The 25,658-nt window shown below is 42.5% G+C and overlaps 1 protein-coding gene across 2 annotated transcripts in view; it reads left to right on the top strand.

Annotated features, from left to right (window-relative positions):
• The window catches only part of MCF2 (MCF.2 cell line derived transforming sequence), a 59,266-nt gene that overhangs the window by 24,369 nt on the left and 9,239 nt on the right, over positions 1 to 25,658 (top strand). For both annotated transcript variants that reach the window (XM_027742745.2, XM_039382401.1), the window contains 21 exons: positions 1,082 to 1,201; positions 2,713 to 2,829; positions 4,605 to 4,754; positions 7,513 to 7,637; positions 8,104 to 8,218; positions 8,583 to 8,702; positions 9,823 to 10,014; positions 11,475 to 11,666; positions 11,814 to 11,985; positions 14,278 to 14,366; positions 14,951 to 15,039; positions 15,267 to 15,333; positions 17,093 to 17,208; positions 17,322 to 17,391; positions 17,745 to 17,837; positions 18,168 to 18,260; positions 19,222 to 19,347; positions 20,131 to 20,352; positions 23,915 to 24,007; positions 24,989 to 25,067; positions 25,594 to 25,657. In XM_027742745.2, the coding sequence (XP_027598546.1) occupies positions 1,082 to 1,201; positions 2,713 to 2,829; positions 4,605 to 4,754; positions 7,513 to 7,637; positions 8,104 to 8,218; positions 8,583 to 8,702; positions 9,823 to 10,014; positions 11,475 to 11,666; positions 11,814 to 11,985; positions 14,278 to 14,366; positions 14,951 to 15,039; positions 15,267 to 15,333; positions 17,093 to 17,208; positions 17,322 to 17,391; positions 17,745 to 17,837; positions 18,168 to 18,260; positions 19,222 to 19,347; positions 20,131 to 20,352; positions 23,915 to 24,007; positions 24,989 to 25,067; positions 25,594 to 25,657 (2,504 nt within the window). The remainder of the gene's footprint in view (positions 1 to 1,081; positions 1,202 to 2,712; positions 2,830 to 4,604; positions 4,755 to 7,512; positions 7,638 to 8,103; positions 8,219 to 8,582; positions 8,703 to 9,822; positions 10,015 to 11,474; positions 11,667 to 11,813; positions 11,986 to 14,277; positions 14,367 to 14,950; positions 15,040 to 15,266; positions 15,334 to 17,092; positions 17,209 to 17,321; positions 17,392 to 17,744; positions 17,838 to 18,167; positions 18,261 to 19,221; positions 19,348 to 20,130; positions 20,353 to 23,914; positions 24,008 to 24,988; positions 25,068 to 25,593; position 25,658) is intronic.

Genomic DNA, 25,658 nt, shown 5'->3' on the forward strand with positions numbered 1-25,658 from the left:
CAAAGGGTATGAATTTGGCGTTTCATTCACATTATTTTTTTTTCTGTTCCTACTTAAAATAACACCAGATCAATATATTGAATTTATGTGGCTTATATGATCCTAAAAGTCACTGTCCATTTCTAAGTGAAGCTGTGGGCAGTGGAAGCCACAACCTGAGCCTTCCTACCAAAGAAAACATAGCAAATGATTTCATGGATGTCAGATCTCAAGAGTAAATCATGGCTGTTTTGAACAACACTAATGCATGTTTATGGGGGTGATCTTTGTTTTGGAGGCACAGATTAAGTGCCCCGAAGTGCAAAATACCTAAACATGTTCATTATTCTCATCCTTGGTATAGATACTATTATGATGTTTCATGGAGGAGGATAATATAAGGAGGAATATATGGAGAAATGTAACCTGGCCTGGCAGGATCCCAGAGTAAATCATATGTCTTAATTAACTCAAATCTTTGCATCATATCCATAATTTAATGATGTGACTCCTACTTTCTTAAAAATTCTTTTTCATTCTCAAGCACCCTTTTCACAGATCTATTTGAAAATGCACCTGCCAACCATATGCTTGAAAAAAGGCTCCAGCAGCGTAGACAGGAAATTCCAAATTCTTGCCACAAATTAAATGTTGCCTGGTAATTACCAAGGACAAGACGAGTGTGCTTAATGCAGTTATGGGATGATTAGCAAGTTTGGCAATAATTTTGCTTCCTCAATCTGTCATTCCTCTTGATGTTCCAGCCCACTGTTCCCTGCTAAGTTGTAATTTCACTCTCCAAGTTATAATGATGAACAGTATATATATTATTAAAGTTTATAATAAGTGTCCCTCCAAGGTGCATGGCTGAACTTCTGCCTGCTCCAAAGGGAACTGGGGCTGGACAACCCTCCTGCAGTTAGACCTTGTATCTCTAAACTGCTTACAGTGTCTCCCTCCTGTTTCTAAAATAAGGAAAAGCCATCAGGAGCAATCAAAAACAATACTAAAATGGTAAAAATCCCCTCTTTTCAGTGCATTTGGAAGCTGTTGTTGGACCTGCCACATCCCCAAGGTGAATGACATCCCTGTTTCCTTACAGGCATCATTCCCAGGGAACCTGCACTTAGTGATGGTTCTTCGTCCCACGGGGTTTTTCCAGCGCACCTTCACTGACATTGGATTTCGGTTCAGCCAGGAGGATTTTCTGCTCAAGTTACCGGTATGAGTGCAGAGTTGTTGTGCCTGTGCATGACTGGGGGCTACCTGTACAACTCAGGTCAGGGGCTGACAGTGTCCCAACATAAGAAGGACGTGGACCTGCTGGGGCGAGTAGAGAGGAGGCCACAGAGGTGCTCAGGGGGCTGGAGTATCTCCACTATGGAGACAGTCTGAGGAGTTGGGGTTGTTCGGCCTGGAGAAGAGAAGGCTCTGGGGAGACCTTAGAGCCCCTTTCCAGTGCCTAAAGTGGCTCCAAGAGAGCTGGAGGGGGACTTTGGACAAGGACTAAAGTGATAGGACCGGCTTCAAACTGAAAGAGGGGAGATGTAGATTAGATATTAAGAAGAAATTCTTCCCTGTGACGGTAGTGAGGCGCTGGCACAGATTGCCCAGAGAAGCTGTGGATGCCCCATCCATGGAATTGTTCAAGGCCAGGCTGTGAGCAACCTGGTCTAGTGGAAGGTGTCCCTGTCCATGGCAGGGGGTTGGAACATTATGGTCTTAAGGTTCCTTCCAACTCAAACCATTCTGTAATTCTATGTGAAGACTAACCACAGTGCCTCTGCCAGAAATGCCCTATTTCCACCAAGTCTCTCCTGTAGCATTTTCCAGCTCTCTTGAGCACAGTTTGCTCTCCACAGAGTGTGCCCGTGGTAGTGGGTGATGAGTTTCTCAGCTTGTCCTCATCCCCCGTATAGGTTGCATGCTTTTGGGGAGGATAAATCCATACTCAGGAATTTGCTTAACATCTGAAAAGTCAAAAGACAGGTCTACTGAAGCTTTTGCTATGAATTCCACCCATTTTCATCTCAGTGTAGACTCCATACCAACATTATTTTGGTATTTGTTTCTAAAATAGCAGCTGAAATGGTTTTATATTCTCAAGTCAAAATTTCCAGAGTTCTCAAATCACCTTGATTATAGGATTTAATGAGAATAATTAAGAGAAGAAAAGTAAATTTATAGAATCTAAGGTTGATGCAATTACAAACACAAAAGAAATCAATGTTTTCCTTTAGGAAATAGTATGATTTTCACAAACTTTACATTTTTCTCTCTAAAATGTTTGTCATTTGCAGTTTCGTAAATTCCTGACATATCCCATTGCAGATCTAGACACACAAAAACTCATGAGTATATATTTATGTGAAACTGGTCAATGTTCCATAACTTATTAAAATGTATGTATTTTTTTGCAGTTTTCTGGTCATCCCTTGCTTAAACCTGCATCAGTTTTGCTTTCAGCTCTGTTCTGCAGTCAGATACTGCAGCATCTCACTGTGCTTTGCATTAAGGAAGAAAGCACCTGGGAGATCAGGGCTGGCTTACAGAAGTGGTCAAGTACAACAAATAAAAGCCGTGTTGAGCCATAAACATAAGAAGAAAGCCATGCTCTAGAACAATATTTAGAGCAACCCCAATTTTTAGATGCATAAAAGATCGGTAGGCTTAGTCTCTGTGACCTGGGTAGAAGCAATGATCACCCAGCTAACGGAGTTGCCTTGTCTGCAGGTTGTTATGCTGAGCTCGGTGAGCGACCTGCTGACGTACATTGATGAGCAGCAACTGACCCCGGAGTTTGGGGGCACCCTGGAGTACTGCCACAGCGAGTGGGTCATCTTCAGGACTGTACGTACTGGGGCTGGGCACCGGGCTCTTGGTGCTTGGGAGTGACTGAGAAAGGTTTTCAGTAAGGCAGTGAGCAGTGGGGAGCTGAGAGTAACCCCTGAAACCAGCTATAACTGCTGGATGAGATATGCAAGGGAGCCAAGTGGCATTAAGAACTGGATGGGTTTACTAGGGAACTGGATGATTAAATCCCTCAGGCTCCTTTTGAAACTGCTCCCGGACGACCTGTCTTCATAAATCTTTATTAGATACAAAATAGGCTTTTTCTTTTTTCATAATGGTTGCTTCATGTGATTAATATCAGAACAGTGTTTGGGAACTGGGGCAATGAAACTGCATTCTTCATACAGACCAAATGCAGAGGATTCAGAAAATTGCCTTTTATTTTTTTTTTCCTTTCCTTGCAAGAATTTTCCTTCAATATTGCCAGGAATCAGGCATTTAATTCCTTGAGCTGTTCCTTGCCATATATTTCTATGCTTCCTGCACACTCTTGGTTTTCCCTGGGATGTTGCCTCCCAGATGAATGGCAGCTTGGATTCCCAATTACCTTGCCAACAAACTAAAGCATTAATGGAAAATGTACCAGACATCCCAGTTCTCCTTGTCCTGCAACATCATTCACACCAGCAGGTGTGGAGCTCAGTATGAAGACAAAAGCACAAGACTGTAGCTGGAATAAGTCAAGCTATTGCTTGTGCCATGAACTTTTTGACAGTTCACACTAATGCACTGCCAAATTAATGATTTTTGAAGATTTTTTGCTTTTAGTTTTGTTCTTTTTCAAGATGTGTTAAAGTGATAATGGCATGACTCTCACACTTGGAGACAAAAATGACAAAATGAATGACAAAACATTTTAATGTAAGAAAAACATAGTTTCTACACCATAGCTGCCCACGGTAGATGTGCCATCTGAAAAACTTCTCTCAAAATTCCCTTGTAGAGTGGCCATGAAACATTTCCTGAAATTTCCATGGAAAATAAATGCTTTTAAAAGAAATATATAACTGCAATCAGTTACATTTGAGTTTATTTTCCAACCTAAATGGTTCCATGATTCTATGATTACCCTGTTCTCAAAATTGGAGCTGGAGCGCCAAGCCAGGTGTGAGACCCCCACCTTGTCCAGTGGTGTGGGAGCCATCTGCTGTCCAGAGCTCCCACTGGCTGGCAGGGAACTGCTGGGGAGCTACCAACAGCACTTATTTCCACCCCACTCTCTCCAGTTTGTCTCTGGCACCCTGCTTAGCTCCATCCCTTGTCCTCATGGTGAATCTGCAGATGAGGTGGTTGTGGTGCCAGACTGCCTGTAAACCCACCATTTGGGCTTGCAAAAATGGAAACATCCATCACCAGGAAGCCAAATACAACTCCAAAACCCCACTGTCTGGTGATGGTTGCTTGTGTGAGTTAATCAGAGGAGAAGGATAATAGAAGAGGAATTACAGGAATATGTGAGATGGATCTTGGGATGGCTTCTGCTGTAGATCTCCAATATGTGGTAGGAACAATCTCAGTGTACAAGAACAGCAGAAAGCAAAGCATGAAGTATCTCTGCCCAATACAATCCTATGGCAGATTGAGTCTGCACTGCAAGCCACCTGGCCAAGCATGGGATGTCCACTCTGTCTGCCATGGACATCCCGCCCACCTCTCTCCGGGCAAGTTGTTGGGCTCCCTTGCACATCTCAGCCTTGGCTCTTCACACACTCTTAATGAGCTGTAGGAATACCCTGAATCCCAGGCTGATTGCAATTATCGTCTCCCACCAGGCCATAGAGAGTTTTGCACTAACCGTGAAGGAAATTGCACAGATGTTACAGTCCTTTGGCATGGAGCTGGCAGAGACCGAGCTGCCCGACGACATGTATTCCATCGAGCGCATCCTGGCCCTGCGCACGGAGAAGTACTACCAGCTCAAGGTGTGTCTCACCAGCAGCTCTGCTGTTTGCACAGCAAGATGGGATTTCTGGTGTTTGCCTGTTTGTTTTGCCTGTTTGTTTTGCACACTCCTCCTTCCCTCCCATGCATGTGTATGTGTTGACAGACAAAACAGAACACAGCATGACTATTTCTGTGTGTTGCCCATACATTTGCCATCCACTTGAGCAAGTTACCCTGCCAGCATCCAGCAAACTGTCTCAGCTGCCGCCTCCTTGCTGGCTGCAGCAGTCGGTGTCTGTAGCCTGCTCCTCCCATGCGCTCAGCACACCTCGCTGCCAGGAGGGTGGTGGGAGGCTTTGTCACCTGCATGTTCATGCCCTCAGTTGGGATCCCCTCTGCTTCACCCTTGTGGCTGGAAAAAGCTGCACACAAAGCTCATCAGCAGGTCTGGAGGGATGGTTTGTCCCCAGGTCCCTCTGCCTGATGCAGGTTCTCTGAGGGGACTTAAGGGAACTGTGCTGGAGAGCATCCAAGATGAAGATTTTGTGTGAGCACATGGTACAGACATTCACAACGCAATCCCTGTCTTCATGTGAGCCTTCATCTTTTGCCTGAACAACATTTGTTTCATTAATATTTTAATTTTTTTTCAACTATTTTTGATTGTTATTAATATTATTAAAGAAGTCAGTGGAAGCTTTAGTGCAACTAGCTGCTGCTTTATCAAGCTGTTGTCTTTGGTGCTCCTGCATCTTTCAGGGAGCAGTATGGGTGTGTTCCCAAACCCTCACTTCAGAAATGATTCCTGTGTTAATAGTCATTCTGTGTGGCTGAAGAATGAGGTCTTTTGCTTTCTGACAGGTTTTATTTACCAAAGTCAAAGAAGTATATCTGTTTTCATTAATAATCATTTGTCATTCACCTGACAGCGAGTTCCCAGAAATCTGTCTGTAAGAAATACTGAAAATGACATCCAAAGTGTTCTGTGTGTAGGCATAAATGTATGTGTGCACATATAGGAAGTATCATTATAGATACTGCCAATGGGCCTTTATTTCTTCTTTGAAAATGAAGAGAGTAGTATGAAACAGCAGCTTCATCTATTGCAGTATGACTTACTGACTTAAGTTTCATGCTGAGGACTTTGTAGCCAAAGTGCAGGGGGCAAATATCAACTACATGATGTATTTCTGTGTATAAACCAGCCAGTAATACCCACTTGCCCCTGTGGAGAAATAAAACATGTAATGTGTTTTCATTTGCATATAAAGCACAGCATCACTAAGTACAAGGCATCTCTTGCTTTTAATTCCTCATCTATTAATTTCAAATATCAAAACCACCCGTTGGCTTTTGACTGAAATGAGATGAGATCTGTTGGCTTTTTTCTTATGTTCCTTCTAAGACCATGAAAGATGAAAGCAGATGAGAAACTGTGCACAGATTGTGGTGACAGCAAGACACTGGATCCTAATCTCTCTCATGACAACCCCAGGATTGGTACAGCTGATTGCTGAATTCAAATAATGAGTTGATCAGAATAATTTATGTAGCTGTGATACTGAACAGAAGCTGATTGCAGGCACAATAAAAAAATGACAGAAACTAATTAAACAAAGTAACTAAGAAATTAACCTCTTTGATATACTGAACAGGAAAAAGTCAAGTTAACACCTGTTTGACAGTCAGGCTACTTTGCCTTGTGGATAATGAACAGCTTTGAATCAAAAGAGGAATGCAGGGCTCTGGAGACTGAGATGTAAGAGGATGAAATAACAGCCACCTGCAGACTAAAGCATGCTGCATAATTCCTCTTCCCTTCTGAGTCTCCTGGATATGGTAGTATCAAAAGGAGATAGGGTTTTTGCCTTGCAGTCATCTTCCAGGACGTTTTAGTGATAGGGTTGCAAACCGGCAGCTGACTGCATGTGGTAGAGGAGACGCTCCTGCAGCTGTGTCGTTTTCCTGGGCTGCTGCACTGAAGATGCTGTTATGTTTAGGTTGCTATGAGTTATCAGGGGCAGGCAGACATTTAAGCAAGTCTGAGTTTTCTGTATCTTCTCCCTGAAGTCATTTTGCTGTTGTTTCTTTTGCAATGGAGACTTGACTATCTCTTAGGATGGGTTCTTACTCCTCCGGTACCTGCCTGTCCAGTGGGGCCATACACAGGTCCCTCCTTCAGGGCCTCTTCTGACTCTGTTCATCATCTATATGCATTTTCTCCCTCTTTCTTATCTCTGTGTTTGGTGTCTTTTTCCTGAAAATAATTGACTAAACACACCTGTTTGCTTTGGGGCTGAGCCCAGCAAAGCACAAAGCACCTCAGCTGATGCTAATGAACACACCAAGGGTTTAAATTGTCTACGAGTGGGTGTTACATTGGAAGTGTTGATTTTGTATGTAGAGGTTGTAGTAAGTGATGATGCCATGTGGTCTCAGTCTTTGTCCCACAGTGGGGTGCTCTTTCTACAACCTGCTGTCATGACCTCGATGGAGAAGCCCAGCCTACTTGCTTGAAGACTTGAACTTGTGGATAGATGTCTCATACAACCCCCACCTGCTCATCAGGAGAGAGCCATGGCAGTGCTGTCCTCCTGCCTCTCAAATAATTTTGTGGCCTCCTGCAGCTCCAGGGGCTAATTCCATGTTAAAGGAACTAAAACATCTTCTGGGAGTCCTTTGGTCTGATGGATATTGGTGCTTCATTTCACACAGGGAAACTAAGGCAGGAGAAACACAAAATTATCCTTACCTCAAAATAAGTAGTCTGAATCAGAAATGTTTTGTGTTATACAGGAAGATATTACAGCAGTCACAAAAGAGGGAAACTTGCTTTTGAGCAGTTTTGAAGAGCCTGACACTGGGGAATGCAGTCAGGACCAGCACCATGAGAGGCCTGGAGACTGGGAGACTGTGAATCGGTAAGTGCACTGTGTTTCTTATTTCCCTGATTTTTCAGTGGAAACATTCAAGTTATTTAGGTGTAGATGTGTTGTTTAGGTCATCTACCAAAGACAAAGATACCAGAATTTTGTTCCAAGGCCGTTAAGTTGCTGTTTGACTTCTATCAGTTGTTTTGGACCTGCTCTGATTTTTATCCCCACTGTTACAATGAGGCTGTGGAGCAAATGTGGGGTTCTTCAGTGCCAGGCTCACAGGTATTACTCAGATAAATGGAGATAGCAACAATTGGTTCACACAGGTGCTGTCATCTGCAGTGATGATTTCATTAAAATTCGCTCTGATATCTTTTCAAGTCATATATACATGTCTTCTTCTGAGACCTTGGGTCCAGAAGACATGAAAAGGTGATCTCTACAGCTTGTCCATCTCTGCTTGTCCTCTGTTTACAAATTGTTCCAATATTGTCCTTTTTCTGTGCTCAAGGTTACTTGGTCAGCTGCGTGAGATGGAGACTGCTTTTGATGGCTTCTGGGAAAAACACCAGTTAAAAATGGAACAATATTTGCAGCTGTGGAAGTTTGAGCAAAGTTTTCAAGAGGTATGAGCAGATGCACTTCCACTGGCAGAAGGGAGAGTTGGAGATGAAATGGAGGGGAGAGAAGTTTTGTGCTTTTTATTTTGGGAGTATTTAATTTATACTGCTTTTCCTTGACTCTGGCAGGGCTAGCTAGCTTGGGGAGACCACTGTGCTTCCTCATTTAGAGCTAATTTAGGTATCCCTACCCTGCAGTCACATGGATTTTGCTGATAGAAGCATCTCTGAATTTAGAAATTAGTTCTTGGACATTAGTTTTATTATTGGATTTAGCAATCTTAGCTAAAGTGTGATTAATTTTGGTCTCAGAATGATTTTCTGCCTGTGCTTTGTATCCCTTTGCAGCAGTCTTCTTCTTTGTGTCTAGGTCAAGAATGCCATTGAATTTTTAATGGGTCAGCAAGCGGAGCTCCCCGACACTGGGGACAGTGTTGCCCAAGTGAAGCAGAGGCTCAAGGACTTGGATCATTTCGATGGTATGGCTCAGGTGAGATAATCTTACACAGAAAGAGGCACTAATGAAACACAAGAGCCACATTCTGTGTTTGTGGTAGGAGGTGTTTCCTGAAGTTACCTGGTTCTGGTGTAATTTGTTGGCAAGTGGCCGTATGGAAGGATCGATTTCACGTCTTTGCTCTGTGCAGCGGTGCTGTGATCACTCTGAAAGCCAGAAACAGGGTATTTAATTATCATAGTTAAAATAAATTGCTGAGCCACCATGAAAATCCAGAACAGATAAATGTCTGAACATGGGGGAGGCGTGGGATTTAATGAGCTGGAAGAAAAATGATTCGTATTTTAAGTGCTTTAGCTGTGCTAATAGAGACTTGTTACCAGGCACATGGAGAGGCAAAAAGAACTTGCTATCCTGACATGTCTCTGACTTAACATATGGGTGAAGACTAAGAGATGTAGGGGAAAGAAGAGTGATGATTCACAGGATCCCAACTGAGGATGTGACTTTTGCAAAGGGATGTGCTTGGCACATGGGGCAGAGAAATCCTGAGGGATCTGGACATAGAAAATGAGCAAATAAGAGTCTTAGGGAAAGGTCTAAAGCTTCTTGTCCATTTGGAAGAAGTATTTGTGAAGAGAGGGAGGAGAAACAAAAGGTCAGTCAGGCAGGGTGCAGCAGGAAAGCAGTCTCAGCAGAAAACCAGCCCTGGAGAAACCATAACCATTACACTGACCAAGGTGTACAGAAAAGATAGTGTGTGCATCAAGATCTGCTACAAAGGGCCTGGTTTGTTTTCACCCTGAACTGCTCCAATTCTCTTTGATGCTTGTGAGCATAGTGTGCCTAAACTGGGCATCAGCTGCATTTTATTCAGGGCATGGTTCCTGGAGACAGCAGGCACTCACAGCATTGCTAGTTTGGAGAAATCTGTTTTCTTCTTCATCCTCTTTATGGATAACAAAGGTTTTTTTTTCCTGAGAGGATGGGTGCCCTTTTATCCTGCGTAACTGACCCATTCTGTCTACTCCTAATGGCCTTTATCTCCATGTGTGCCTGAATGTGGTAAAACGAGAAAGTGCATGTTGTTATATGTAGATATTTTGACATTATTTCAGTAAGTGTGCAATCCATTCTCTTCCTTTCACTGAAGGATCTGATAGGGAAGGCTCAGGTGGTGATACTGCATGGACACCAGCTAGCAGCAAATCATCACTATGCACTCAACTTAATCTGCCAGCAATGCAATGAGCTGCGGCACCATTCTGATGTCTTGTCTGATGAGATCAAAAGGAAGCAGATGCGACTGCAGAAGACCTTGGATCTTCATACCCGGCTTCAGCAGGTAGAGTTCAGAGACACAGTGCTCTGAGAAGCAGATAATTAGCTTCTCCTTGGAGTTATCCTCTCTACCTCTTAGCTGGAAGCACCTGAAATTTGCAGGTTTGCTTCAGTTAATGGTAGAAAAGTGTTCCCTAAAGGCTGGAGGAGTGCCGCACCCCTCACTTAGGTGGGGAAGTTAGCAAACAGAAATCTACTTGTGCTGGGAAGTCAGCAGAAGGATGTGGGTATCTCTGGAGGGCAATTCAGAACACCAAAGTTCAGCTGCTGCTCTTGGTTGTGCTTTCATGCTGCATCCATGTATTAATTGACTTTGGAGGTTTTTGTACCCAGTGAAGTAGAGGTAATGCTTTCAGATAAACTCCAGCCCTTTTTTTCTGAGTGATTTATTAAGAATGAACATAGCTCGGTGTAAAATAAAGTGACAGATTGATAGATAGGCACAGCTGCTGTGTGCTAGCGTGGAAGTGGAGTCATGCGGTTCCAACACTCCTTGATATCTTAATCAGCATCAAATATTCATTTAGGGAAATTCACGGTAATTAGGCCAGAAGGCACATGGCTGTAATATGCTTGAGGCCATTAAGAGAAACAGTGAAGTTTGACCCTGTTCCCTTTCACTGTTTCGGGGAACTGGAGAACTTCGGGGAACTGTTTTTTCTCTCTGTGTGCTCCACTTCAGTGTTGCACTGGTCTGTGGGGACAGACAGTTCCTTGACAGCCTCTGACCTGTGCAGCAGTAGCCTCTCCTGGGCTCCTTGCAGTCCTAGTTGGTGTCAGGGGTCTAGCCTGTGGGCTTTGCTGGAGCACAACATGGTACTGCTCTCCATGGTCTCTCTTCCTGTTCACAGCATTGGAGATTCTCTGTTGTTCTTGGCTGGAGCATCCTCGCCCACCTGTGCACACCACAGTGTGTGAGTGCCAATTGAACCCCAGCCTGGCATTCACCCGTTGCCTGTGCATGTCAAATGTTGAACTTTAGACTGCAATTTAAAATCTTTATTATTTTTAAAAACATGAATGCAATTACTTTTGATCATTCCTCTCAGTTGAGGTCTGCACAGAGCCAGGCTTTTATTTATCTCAAGAAATCTGCTGGTCTTGTTGTAAACTCCACAGTGCCCACTTCAGCTTTCTGAGCCAGATAAATAAAGATCTGCTTATCATTTGGTTCAACTATGCACTGAATAGTGCTTCTGTGTCTGTTATACCACTGGTTTTATCCAGGTACAAGTGGGAGCATAACTTGGCTGGGTATGTTGAGGACTGCAATCACCCTCCAGAAAAAATGTGGTCTTTCTACTTTCTAATCAAACCACAGTAACTGCTGAGGTCTTTAGGAGTGCTAGTTAGCTCCACGTTGAAAATATAGATCCAGTAAATGACATTCCTCATGGGAACCTTGCTGTAGTAGGGGTGCTGCTGACGGTCTGGCTCCCTGTGCTTGCCCTGTGCTGTTACCAGGCTCTGCAGTGCTGTGACGAAGGTGCCTACCTGCTTGCCAACCAGCAAATGGATAAGTGCCAGTCTAAAGAAGGCGCTCAGAAAGCTCTCCAGGACATAGAAAGATTTCTTGAAAGCTCTTCAGCCTACTTAAACTATGACCCCCAAGCCCTACATTACGATTTCGAGTCAGTCTTAACATCTGAGTTGAAGGTAAGCAACCCCTCTAGTTCCTTACACAAGTAAAAAGCAAGGTTGGACTGTGACGAGGTGTTGTCACCTTTATAATTGTCTGGTTTGAGTCAAAGTGCAAAATAATGGTGTTTATTTGATCACAAGAGTCTTCTTCACTCTCTGCAGTGCCAGATCCAGTCGGTGCAGGTCAAGCTTGAGAACGTTCGGAGCATGTTTGAAAATCGGCAGTCCTGCTTCAAGAAGCTGTTGGATAAACACGTGCGACCCGTCCAGCTGGTGGCTCCTCGGCCAGAAAATCCACCCAGATCAAAATCACCATTATTTTCACCTAGACATGGTAAAATATTTTGAGTTTATGGTATCTTTGGCTATAATTTTGCTTTGAGACGGGAAGAGTAGGGCTCAGGATGGTTTTGAGAAACCAGCTGAACCTTGCTGGTGGTTACAGAGTTGTTGTATAGTCTTAAATATATATATGATGATTTATTATCTTTCCAATTTTTGTGTCAAACTTCTCACACTTGGGTGAAGAATGGGGCCGGTTGCTTCTTAAGTATTTTCACATCCTACTTGGTGAAAAAAGAGCCATAAGTAGTGCATACCTCCAGTTCTGCTTTCCTAGCATACTGCTGGGCTGGAAACTGGTGAATTAAGTACTACAGGGAAAAAAGGTCAAGATTTATAAATTTATTAGCACGCCTGTTCTCTGTGGCTGTCTTGAGCTGGAACTGACATAAAGTTAGAGTGATGTTTGCAAAAGAGCTTGGAGAAATGAAGAGCTCAAATCTCATGAACAGAAATGAGCTGGAGCTTAACTCCCTTTGATTCCTTGAGGGTATCTTCCCTAAATCCCAATTGTGGAATAATTAATGCCCATAAAGGTACAGATTCTCATTCAACTGAGATCACTGAATATTCTGCCCTAATTTTGATAATGGGATGTGGCACCATGTTAGCTTTAAATGATGACATTAAAACCTTCATCCTTGGCAACCCTGTATGTATTAGACAGAATTAAAAGAGATTCCAAAGTAGTGTCCATACATTTTAAACCAGGAGCATGCTAAGTTATGTGGGAATATTGAATTAGGTGATCTGACTACATAAAAGTAATGGAACATTTGTGTTTTAACACAAAACTTTTATGATGAATTAACAAATATTGGTTATGGTGAATTTTAGCAGGTGTCATACAACTGTAAAAGCAGCTTCAGTTCAGGGAATGACTAATGTAAATAGCCAAGCTAGTGAAGGAATGGGAATGAAGCTAGGTGCAGTGAGAGGAATTAAGCTACTCAAGATGCAGGCCAGTGCAGCAAATAAATCCCAGATTTTGTCTTCCCAGGCTGATGTCACCTTCTCTAGTCCACACTGCCTTCTGAAGCCCTTTCCTCAATCAGGAAAAAAGCTCTGAGTCTTTAAACTAGAGCACTGTCCTCTTTACCTAACTCAGTTTTTCCAGCTTTCTAGAAACAGGAAAGGGTTAAAGACAAATTATTGAATTAAAGGGTGGGGTAAATGGGTGGCCACCCCTGTGGGATGTTGTGAGACCATCATCACTCAGCTGGACTTATTTCATGCCTTTATGGGATGCACATTTTTCCAGCAAAGGCACTCAGTCACCTGCAAAGCATAGGTATCCTCCATTAATCCTCTTCCTGAAAGAGATGATCAGGTGTGTTGGAATGAGCATAGCCAGCAAGAGGGGAAAGACAAAAGGCTCCTCTTTGGATAGATCCTGACAAGAAAGCTTTTTAATAAGGCCTCTGTTTGATACCAAACATCAAAATGCTGCAGGCCTGCTGGCATGATGTGCAGTGTCAAAGGCACATGCTGGGCTCCATCGGAAGAGCTTTGAGATGGATGGGTTTTATGGTGTGGACTGAAACCAAACCAATTCTGAGCACATCACTTTTGTCCTCTTTCTTTCTTATACTTCTGCATCGCCCCCCCCCCCCCTTTTTTTCTTTTATCTTTGCCCTGGATTTGAAGCCTATCTGAGAAATGTGGTTCTAATTTTTAAACCAGTCTTAGGGAGGGGACAGAGTAAATCTATCCTGTGATGAGCCATGAAGTGTAGTGAGATGTACAGAAGTGGTACAACAGGCTGTGTCAGAGCCCAAGTGCCAGAGTAAAGTCACTCTTGCAACAGAAGCTGGTGTCCCTCTCCCATCTGGCTTCATATCTGTGTTCCCTTCCTCCCAGTGGCAGTCTCTAAGCAGGACCACTGGCAAGTCCTCACTTCTTCTGAGTCTTCCTGTGTCTGGAAGGGCTGATATGAGTAGGTGATGTTCCTTTTTGTAGTTTATTTGCTTTTACTGTTTTTGCTTTTATCATCTGCTCAGGCTTCAGGGAATTTGATAAGTTTTGATTACTGTGTTCACTTATTGGACGTTCTGAGTTTTTTTCTGATTACTTTTTACTTTATGGCCTTTATGACCTTGTGATGTGTGCTAATTGGTATTAGTATTGTTTGGGATAAATACCCTTTATTTTGTCAGTTTGCTATTGGTATGAGGTAACTAATTATTTTCATAAACATTTTTCTTTGTGACTTATTAGTTTCTGTCTGAACCATCTCCTTCGCTACAGATGTACATGATGTAATTGTGGTTTTTTTCTACACAAGGTGTGGATTTTAATTCCAGTTTGAAATTTTCATTTGATCTTTCTCTCCCTGGGAAGAAAACATCAAGAAAAACTCCGAGTTCTCGCAAGGTAAAAATTATTCATGAAATCTGAGTGAGTTTCATACACTGAAAAACGAAAACTCCTTTAACAATCGATTGTACTTTGGAGTTGGAGATGCTCTTCTTCTTTTCTCCTTTTCTTTTTTTTTCCCTTTAAAAAATATTCAAACAAACCCAAACCCTCTTATATCCATGTGGTTTTGTTGGATTAGTCCAACACCTGAGATCTACCTTGGATTGATTTTCCAAGTCACAGATATCGATTTTCTGTGTGTTATTCCCTGAACCTGTTCTTTTCATAACAGAGATGTGTATTAGGAAATCTCCCCATCCACAGATATTTCCCCTGTGGAAACTCTTCTCTGGTCTCTGCGTTAATGAACTATGTTGCCAGTATTTTCAGATTTTATGTATCTGAGTAATTTCTGGGAGTATTTGGCCACCCATTATATGCTGTGCCCTTTTAAGGTTTCCTACATAAGGATTTCTTAAAAGGAAGCATATTTCATCCTTCCCCAAAGAGTTCCCATGCTGACATCAGGGGCTGGGCTTGTCCAGCCCCTGCAGTGCCCTTCTGACAGCTCTTCCCAGTGTATCTCATTTCTCTTCCAGATCGAAGTAATGCACGACTATCAGGAAAAACGGAATTCCTTGCAGTATTTTATTTCAGACAGTGATGACAGCTTAGATATACTAAAAGGGTAAGCTTTCATCCCCTTTACATCCCTCAAAATGATGTTTATTTCTGGCCAGTCCTTGCTCCACCCCTGTGATCCTCCAACCTGACCTGGGTGTCATCTCTTGAGGTTTTACGTGTTGGTTGTTAAGGAGATCACCCTGTGTTTTTAGTTCCTTGAACTGCACTGATTATATGGTCATTTTATATAGACATAAAAATGATATGCTTCTATTTTTTTCTTTATTTTAGCCATGTCATAAATGAGCTTATAGAAACTGAGAGAGTGTATGTAGAGGAACTCTTCACTGTTCTGACGGTGAGTGACTTCTCCAGGTTGTTCCTTATGGTTCCTCAGTGACTTGTACAAAAGAGCACCTGCCACTCTGTCAAACTAAGCAAATATGTGATGGGGCAGGTTTCTACCAGACTGTCAGATCCCAAGCTAGTCATAAATGTTCAAGTTTTCTCCCTAGGTTTTTTTTTGTTGGAGGCATCTGCAAGAACAGTTGGTGTCAGGATGAACTTTTCATCTAGAATGAGGGAGAAGCCTTCTGTTTGTACACAAAAGCACTGGTAATTAGTCTTAGCAGTGCTGGGAAAAATGTACAAAAAGCTGTTTCTTTTAACTGTTCCCTAATTTCTTTTACCTTTAGGAGACAAAAGAAGTTTGTGTTTTACTCTTAGGAGGATTCTGTCTCAATACTGTGAAGTTTGAGACCGTATAAAGCACATTTCTTTAGAAAGCAGATTATAATTTCTCATGCTGCCATTCTAGACACTTCTACTTTATTCCAAAATAACTCTTGCTGATGGCCAAAACAAGTTGGCTGTTAAATAGCTCCCCCCCCTTGCATTTCTCTCGCCCAGGAGCAAGCAGGATATAAATCTGTTGGACTGCAGGTAATTACATGCACTGATTGGATTTTTTGTTAAACCACACTCTCTATGATGAAGCAGTTGGCAGGTACAAAATTTATTACTGTGCTCATCAAGTCTAGATAGAGAAAAATGGACAGTTTTCTGAAAATAGTATTTCCTTTCAAGGGGGAAGCCTGCTTGCAGGGTTTAAATACAAATTACTAATTTTCCACATACTTATCATCTACTGCATCCTCAATCAACTACAAAATGCTTGCTTAGTATAAGGAATATTGATTCCAACCATAGTGAGTGTGAGAGATTAATTTGGAAAGCCAAAGAAAATATGCTGTACATACTGAATACGTTTTTGCTGCTCATGTTAAAAGGGCCTCTGTTCTGTGCAGTCCTTGGTGACCAGCAGGGCCAACTTGAGCTGGGGGCCTCTTTGCAGTGATGGTCCTGAGCTCTGGCCATGCCTTTCCCTACACTGCAGTTAGGATGTTTGCCATACCTGGTGAATGATTTTGCAGTGATGGGATGTTACTTTGGGGAGCTTTACATTGTTTCCTAGTTCCACTCAATGATTTGTAGTGCAGTGGTGTCTCTCCCGGTTTGGGAACCCTGATTTCAAGAGGCAGCTGGAGCCACAGAGCACAGAGTTCCTGAGGCATTGAGGGAGAGCGAGACCCTGGTGCTCAGCAAGTCTTGTACAAGAGCAAAAAGCCCATTGATTTTGGTATTTGATCTCAAGCTGTCTCTGCTTTGTAAGGAGCCACCTCCTACACTGGTTCTGGTGAGGTTGTGTGTAACTGCATACCCTGTACACACACACTGTCACTCTATGACTGTTTCCCATGGTCATAGCAGCAGATGTGTTCTTCCCAAACAAGTATTCCTCTGAGACCCTGCAGTCAGGCCATAGTAAGGAGAAGGTGGCTGAGATTTGCCTTTGTTGAATTGGGAGCATCTGTGTAGCGCTGACAGCCCCACAGGAGCTGTCCAAAGCCATTCCCTGCTGGATTGCAATCCCATGTGCCCAGGGACTGAAAGACAGTGATTTAGAGACAAAAATAAGCAAATAAAATGTACACTGCACTTTGAACCAAAGCAGATCGTATTGAAAGTCTATTCATGTCCCCTTTTCATCTGCCTTCGAGGAGATGCCAAGCCAAGGCCTCACCAACTGAGTGATGAGCCCTTTTTGCATCCTGCAGGGCTACAGAGCTGAGATGGATAATCCTACCATGCTCATCCTCCTGCCTCCCGTGCTGAGGAACAGGAAGGACGTCCTTTTCGGAAACATGTCCGAGATATACGACTTCCACAACAAGTATGATGCTGCTCTGTTCCCCTTTGTATTAGACTGAATTCCTGTAATGATGAAACACCCAAACCTTACCTTGCTCACAGCTGCATTTTTGTCCCTTCTTCCATCTCTTGCAGAATTTTCCTGCACAGTTTGGAAAACTGCCTGGGAGCACCCGAGAGAGTGGGATGTTGTTTCCTAGACAGGGTGAGTGACTCATTTTCACATGTAAAGCACACTCAAAGGCCAATGTTTCTCCTGATTCGTCGCACTCTGCAACATCTCAGTTGTGTCAGCTGAGTAAGAGGCTCCTGATCTGCAGTACCAACAGCCAGCCTGGGAGCAGAGGTGCCTGGCCAGCAGCAGGTGGGGCAGAGCAGCCATCATGACTCTGCTGTGATTCCCAACCATGCTTTTTTTTACCCAAACTCTGTCACTTTTAGATATTGAAGTCGGCAGCAGAGATAAAAACAAAATTACAATTCGAGTCCTTGCCTTATTTGGCTGCCTAGCAGGATTGGGTTCATGAATGTGACTTACTTTTTGGCTTTCCTTACAAGAGAGAGGATTTCCAGATGTATGAGAAGTACTGCCAGAACAAGCCCCGGTCGGAGTCCCTGTGGAGGCAGTGCTCTGAAAGCACCTTCTTCCAGGTGAGCTGTTTCTTCCACCAAGGAAGGCACTGTCTGGGACACTCCCTTGTCCTAAACACCCTCCTCAACATCCCCCAGTTTCGTTGTATTCTGTCTACCGTTGCATGAAACCTCACAAAAGTAGGTGTTGGAGTTTCTAGTACACAAGGAGTGTAAGGCAGATCCATTCATTATATTATTTTACATGTTGGTATTAAATTTCTGTAGTTTTAGGCACCATACAACATTTTGACATGAAATCTTCAAAGTCAGCAAATCCCACAGTCATGGTGTTGGAATAACTACTTATAGTTGGTGCCAAATTTACTTAATCTGAATTCTGTGTTCCAGGAATGCCAAAGAAAATTAGAACACAAACTCGGGCTGGATTCCTATTTACTTAAACCAGTGCAGCGCCTGACAAAATACCAGTTACTTCTAAAGGTATTTCATATTCTGCTCTGAAGGGACATCAGCAGATAGATTAGATTTGTTTTCCAGTTTGTTTTATTTTTTCAATTAAAGGTTACCTGTAAATCAGCACCAAACTTTAGATGATATATTGCTTATCTTGGCCCTCTGAAGTGACTTTCAGTGAAGACCAATATTCATATATCTGAAAAAGGAACAAGTGCTTTTAACAAGCTGTTTTTTAAGGGGAGAAAAACTGTTTGAATCTGTTCAGAGATGCAAAATGACAGATGCACTTCTAAGAAAACTGAACCAGGGATGATCATGAGAATATGATGAATGAAATATATTATGCTAGTGTATCTCTTTTCTCCTCAGGTGTTTACAGTGCTTGTAATCTTTAATGCACTTATTCTCGTGTCCCCCATCTGAGGCAGGGCAGTGCTGTTATTCTTACTCTGTAAGGTGGGAATAACATTTGGGTAGTAGCTTCTGAACCCCACCTTCTAGCCTCTTGAATGAGTACACATGCAGCTCTAAGTGAAACAAAACTAATTTTATCTCAGTGGTAAAATTATGTCTTCCATTTATTGACTTGAAGACTCTGGATTTTATAAATTCTGTGCCTTGTCTCTGCCAGGCTGAAGGCAATCATCTGCTGCAACACCATTTGAGGGCATATATGACATATGGGCAGCTAATGAAAAACCTGAGCCTTATTTCCCATTTCTTACCAAGCAGGAAAACACAACAAAAAAAAATCTGATGCTGCTCTAAAAGCTGACATCTTTAAGGAAACTCAGAAAAAATAGGCCATCCTGCAGTGATCTGTTCCACACCTTGTACTGACTGTGGTTTAGAGGGAGTCTTTTTTCCAGTGACATTTGAAAAAAGAAACTCAGTGTAAATTGCTGAGCATTGGTAACTTTGGGCGAGGTGGAAAAAATCTGCTTTGTTCAAGTGCAAATACGTGCTCTTCCATTTCTATTTTCAGGAGCTGTTAAAGTACAGCACGAGCTGTGATGGAGTTCAGGAACTTCAAGAAGCTCTGGTTGCAATGTTGGATTTGCTGAAGTCAGTCAACGACTCTATGCATCAGATTTCAATAACAGGATATGATGTGAGTAGAATTGAGTAATGAGAGCCCTTGCACAGGACTGGATGATGCATTGGGAATGGATAGTGTCCCAGAGGGTATGAGCTGAAAACTGTTCTAGAACAGCTACAAAGTGAATGGGATCAGGAAGCTCTTACAGGTGACAGTCTTCCCTCTGATTTCAGGGTTTTGGAAAATATCCACATCTAAGGGACATATCCAGAGTTGCATAGTGCCCACACTTGCCACCTTGTGGTTTTCCAGAGTATTTTTTCAGCACGCACCTAAGTGTTCTCATGGCTGACCTAATAATTCACCTGGAGTGTCTTCATAGCATTTCACATTCAACATTTCACTAACTACTCTCTGAGGCTGATTTCGATCCTTTCCTGTGGAAGTGGTTGTCTTTCCTAGGGCTTCAGGGAAGGGTGAGGGGTTGGCTTTCAAAGCTGCTGGTCCCAGTCTCGGCCTCCTGGAGAATTCCATCTTCTGACACCTTAGTTCAGGCTCAAATCTCATCTGCCCTCTCCCACTGAAGTAACCAGAGCCCTTGACCTGATCTTCCATAGGAGCTTTTCCTGTCTTCTTAGTTCTTCCAGTTTCTCTAGACTAGCTGCAGCCCTCCTTCTCTCCTGGCACCATGCCATCACTCCCAAAAGATCATCTGCTCCTTCCAGGAAGACCTGTTCTTAGAGGGACATGCCTTGGAACAGAGCTGGCCCTGTCACCCATCATTGTTTGGAGAGTCCTCTTACGTTTTAATTGACGTCTTTTTATTTCTTTTTTTACTTGTCCTGCCCTCACCAGGGTGACCTGAGTGAACTGGGGAAAGTGTTGATGCAGGGATCTTTCAGCGTTTGGACAGGACACCGAAAAGGCCCGACGAAAATGAAGGATCTTGCCAGATTCAAGCCGATGCAGAGGCATCTGTTCCTGTATGAGAAAGCCTTGGTCTTCTGCAAGAAGCGAGAGGAGCACGGAGATGGATATGACAAAACCTCATCTTACAGTTTTAAGCATTTTTTGAAAGTAAGGACATTTTACTTTTGCATTGCCGTGTGTATTGTAGACTAGTAATTCTGCAGACCCAGGCAGTATTTTTCCCCTGATACAGTTGATTGTTTTCTGCTGTCAAGGGCTGTAATGCCTCATAGGGATGTGCCATGCCCATGAAAGGATGTTGGTTGTATAACCTCTGAGAACTCCCACAGCTGAGTCAGCAGCTGGTAGAGCTTGTGGACTTGGACTCATGTATGTGATGGCATGTGCCAGGGAAATGGTGCTATTGGCAAGTTCCAGGGATACCAATGTGCCTGCCCCCCTCCCCTAGTCCACTTTCCAGGAGTGTGGGTGAGGGCATGAAAGAGGGGAGGTCTTTTGCATCTTCCCCAGCCCACCTGGGACAGCAAGGAGGCTCCTTGTGCCCCAGGGAGGCCCCTTGGGCAGGGATCTGCCTGGCTGCTCCTGAGCCCTATTTCCCAGCCAGGCAGGAGGATGTAGTGATAACTCTTCCTCCCCCATTGCCTTTCTCCTTCAGCAGGCTCTGACTGCAGCTAAAAGGACAATTATCAGGTGACAAAGTAGCCTATGGCAAAATATGAGGGGCATAAACAACAGTCCCAAGCCTCTAAATGCTAACTATTATCAATAACATTCCCAAACTGCTCCTCTAAAAGAGACCTTCTGGCATACTGCTTGTGATGAGCACTTCTAACATCAGCATTTTTTCTCAGTACTTTGCATTGTTTTTCTTAATAAATAAAACCCCAATATGGGTATATCTTAGAATGGAAAAAAATGGGCACTTGGAAGCAGAGCAGATCGCTGGTGCAGGTCCCTGACCTCAGTGGGGTCTGGGGAGGGAGATGCCATGAGTAGTCAGAAAACAAGGTAACAGTAGATAAGTCTGTTCAGCTCCAGCGCGCGTTACAAATTGTGTATTAAAAGCAAATCTCAGGCCATATGTTTAGGTACTTAATGTTTTCCCCAAACAGCATAATTTTCTTTCTGGAGAGCTTGTTTTCCCTGCAGTACTTGTTTTACCATAACATGCTTTTGAAAGAACTGAAGAGGTGGGGAGGGAAATCCAGCTCAGAGGAGAAAATCCTGTGCTCAGGAGTCCAGGCAATGTGTCCAGGGATTTTCTTTGCCTCAAGAGGGTTTATTTTCCAGTTGTTTGTGTTGACACACTGAGAGGTTGGAGTTTGAGAATGCATGGATGTGACAGGATTACATCTGCACACATATGTTTTGAGAATTGCTACACTGAGGGCAAAATCATGTTCTTGGAGCTTGGCATTTGTTTGATTCATGATCATAGAATCACAGAATCGTTGAGGTTGCAAAAGACCTCTAAGATCATCACCAGCACTGCCAAGTCCACCACTAAACCACATTCCTAAGTATCAGGAAATTATTTTTCTTTGCGACAATGTTTTTTGGGGATTCAGAATTGGAACAAGCTGTCAGGTAGAAGCTGTGTAATGGAGCATCTGTAAAACAACAAAAAAAGAACCCCTCAGGATAATATTTTGCATACTGTGTAAAATATCCAGTGGTAAATATCTCTTCAGCTGAGACTCAGTGACTTAGAGGATGCAGGTTACTGCAATGCCAGGTAAATCAGCCTGCCTGGTGCCACGTGGAAGCTGATGCAGATGAACACCATCCCAGAGCTTTGCACTAGCCCACCTCAGTCTGCATTGCAGCAATTCAACAGCTGAGAGACAGTAAATCTTGGTCAGAGGGAGGAAATAGAATTTCAAAATCCACTAACCAGAATGAACAGACCTTAAATCTGTCTATTTCTAGCACTTTTTCTTTGCCTCATCACAGTAGATCATCTAAAATTTCTAATATCTTGATGCCTGGGCAGTTTTGTGGGAGACTCTGTATAAATTGTCAATAAACAAGATGCACAGAACTGGGAACTGCAGCAACTGGATGAAGTGCTCTCTAGTCTGCCCTTCCAACAGCTTTCATATATTTTAAGTTTTGAGTTTTTTAAGTTTTCATAAAATCAGAATGCAGCCTCTTCCAGCTTTCTAAGACATTGTGACATCAATAGGACAAGGGGAAATGGCCTCAAGTTGCATCAGGGAGGTTCAGGTTGGATATTAGGTAAAATTTCTTCATTGAAAAAGTGGTCAGACACTGGAACAGGATGCTCAGGGCAGTGGTGGAATCCCCATCCCTGGAGGGATTTAAAAGACTGTAGATGTGGCACTTGGGGACGTGGCTTACCGGTGGACTTGACAGTGCTGGGGAAGTGGTTGGACTCGATGGTCTTAGAGGTCTTTTCCAACCTAAGTGTTTCTATGATTCTAAGAGCAGTTTGCTTCCTATTTCCCGAGGCTGTTCATAGTCACTGAAAATGGGCACCAACAATTGAAAATGTTGGTACAGAACATTTGTTCATGTGACCTAATCTGTAAATCATCATAGTCTTTCAGACCAAAAGATCTGAGGATGCACATATTATCAAGGAGGACCAGCAGTGTTAAACAGATGCTATTTCTAAAGCTTCATTTGTGTTTATACTGGATTTATCTAACCCAGTCTGCTTGAATAATTTATGATAGATGATACCATTATTATTACATCTGTTTCAAAACACAGAAGACTTGAGCTATTTTTGACCATCCTTTGTTCAGTGATAAATTGCCAGCAAACTCTGCTTTAAGTGAGGGAATGGTTTATGTGATATCAGGTATTAAAGCATTTTTCATCTTCATGCCATGTTCAGCAGGGGGGGTTAGAGGTCTTCTGTTGCTGAAGAGTTTCTTGGTTTCTAATCATAGTTTGAGCTACTCATTCAGGTGGGTCACAACGTGCAGATCCTGAATGATTTGGGCCCTTGGTATTTTCATCCAAATTATCAAAAGTGGTCAGTGATAACGGGTACCCAGGTACAGCAGCATTCAGCTTCCAGCCTGTGTGTGTCCTGAAAGCCAGGAATAGACAGATTTAAGGTCTGTTCATTCAGGTTAGTGGATATTGAAATTCTAGTTCTTCCCTCTGACCAGGATTTACTGTCTCTCATATTTGTGGCAGCTCAGGCTGAATATCCAAAAATTTACCCTTCTTTTGGAAACCTTGGGGTGGTGTCACAACTACAGGAATGGCAAGGGACCAAAAGACATTGAACTGAAACTCCTAAAGGAGCTAAAGGTTTCACAATGGGTTTTAATTATTGCTGACAGAGGAAAACAGAATACAGTGAGTAAATAAAGAATAATATGGCAGAAATAATGTGTCATGTATTTATAAAGCTTCGTATCCCTCATCTGCAAAATTCCATGCTGAAAGAGGTATGAGACGATGCTTCAGTTAGTTCCAGTGATTCCCAAAATGAAAAGTTCCCTAAGGTCCATTGATTGGTTTTGGAAAGCTTAACCAAATGCAGCAAGCTGACAGAAAGTCAGGGGGGATAAGTCAGATAATGACTTTCAGTTGCTACTGAAATTAAAATTGATGAAATGTGTTAAATTGGGTGAAAACAGGTTTAGCATGCTGCCAAAAGGCTGGATTCCTAGGGAAGAGGGAGAGATTTGTAGTATGTTTAATTGTTTTGTTTCATTTGGATTTGCAGATGAATGCAGTTGGAATAACTGAGAATGTGAAAGGAGATCATCGGAAATTTGAGATCTGGTACAGTGGGCGAGAAGAGGTCTATGTTGTGCAGGTTTGTAGCTTCAAAAATCTGGATATTTGTGCATCCTCACAACAATGTTAAGAGAATGTGTCCCATTGATCTTGATGGGATTATCGGACATTTAACGTGCATTTCTTCTTTCTCTTTGCCCATGTCAGTGCTCACAGATCTGTCCCAGTGGCTGGTCCTTGGTGTGCATTCCAGAACTATAAAAGTCACTTAAAAATAGAGACAGAATTGCCCCTTTTATTCCAGATGAAATTTTAAATAGACCTGTAGTTGCAAAAAAGTTTTTATTGTGCTTAATACCTTATGTGAGTTGAGCTGGAAATGGACCCAGTGCTTTGATGGACACAGGCCACATGTGCTCTTGCACAATTAAGATGTCAGAGCTGCCCCCAGAGCAAAGGTTTAGCCTCTGTCCTGTTATTCCCAGTAATCTTTTCACTCATCTACAGAATAGTAGCCCCACTGACCTGATTCCTTCTTGATTTTTTTTTTCCATTTGTAGCATCTTGAATTGAAATTTCTGATGGAGAAATGTTTGCCTAAAAGGCTGTTCAGAGGAAAACTCATTATGAGTATACTGTCAGTTGATTTTTTTTTTTTTAATTAGACTTCTGCCTAGCTTTTTTCCTCCATGTTATAACACAGTAACCAACTTAAATTCATAAAGGAAGTGTATGTAGCCAAGTAAATATATGTTTAAAAGTCAGTTACGGCCCTTTAGGTATTTTGTAAAAAGGTGTTTAGGTATTTTGTGAAAGAGATAAGATGCATGCACACAGGTGCTTTTGCTTGCACTCCTCTCCTTGCATTGTAGTGATAAATCTACAATTTCCACTGTGCTTTGCCTGGATGTAATGGGAACCGTGAATTTTAAAAGATCAAGAGTCTAAAATGTAGTGGTGGTTTTGGAAAAATGAGGATTTCAGATAATTACAACATGGAAAAGTAAAATTTTATTCATAAATCTTAATTCAAAATTCTGGAAGTTTTCTCTTCTTCCAGGCCCAAACAGTAGATCTGAAGATGGCGTGGTTGAATGAAATACGAAAAATTTTGTTCAAGCAGCAGGAGCTTATAAAAGGTACATTTGACCAATTTCTCTGTGGCATTCACTCTGTAGCAGAACCTTTCCTGTTTTCTCATTGCTAGTCTTCAAATCCACTAATTCTCACTAGAGAATTGATTTCCAGAAACCTGGTAGCAAAATACTAGAGTGAGGCCTTACATTACAGGGAAATAACATAACTTGGAGCAGTAAAGGCCAGGTGCTTGTGTGAAAATTAATTACAGAAGTATGGTTTTTTGGCCATCATTACCCTGGGGATTATTTCACGTTTGTTATCATAGGCTTAATTCAACGAGATACATAACAGACTCCTAATTTTAAGCATATTATGGTCTTCAGTAGCATGCTCAATATTGGATTTGTGCTAACATGCCATCTTAATCATAACTAAGTCTGTGCTTTGCAAGAGTCCATAGGTCTGTTTTTCTCTGAAGAGAAATCAATAGGGTTGTAAAAAAGGTGTAATTTTTAAAGTAATGCATCAAGTGTGACAGTTACTAATAAAAAATGGATTTTAAGCTGGTGTTTGACCTCCCTGCAGTAGAGAAGCAGCAGCCTGGCTCAGGCACAGACCAGATCCCGCTCTCCTCCCAGCTGAGTGATGGG

Source organism: Pipra filicauda, unplaced genomic scaffold, assembly GCF_003945595.2.
Source record: "Pipra filicauda isolate LSUMZ 115617 unplaced genomic scaffold, ASM394559v2 scaffold268_size1050017_pilon, whole genome shotgun sequence".
Lineage (NCBI taxonomy): Eukaryota > Metazoa > Chordata > Aves > Passeriformes > Pipridae > Pipra > Pipra filicauda.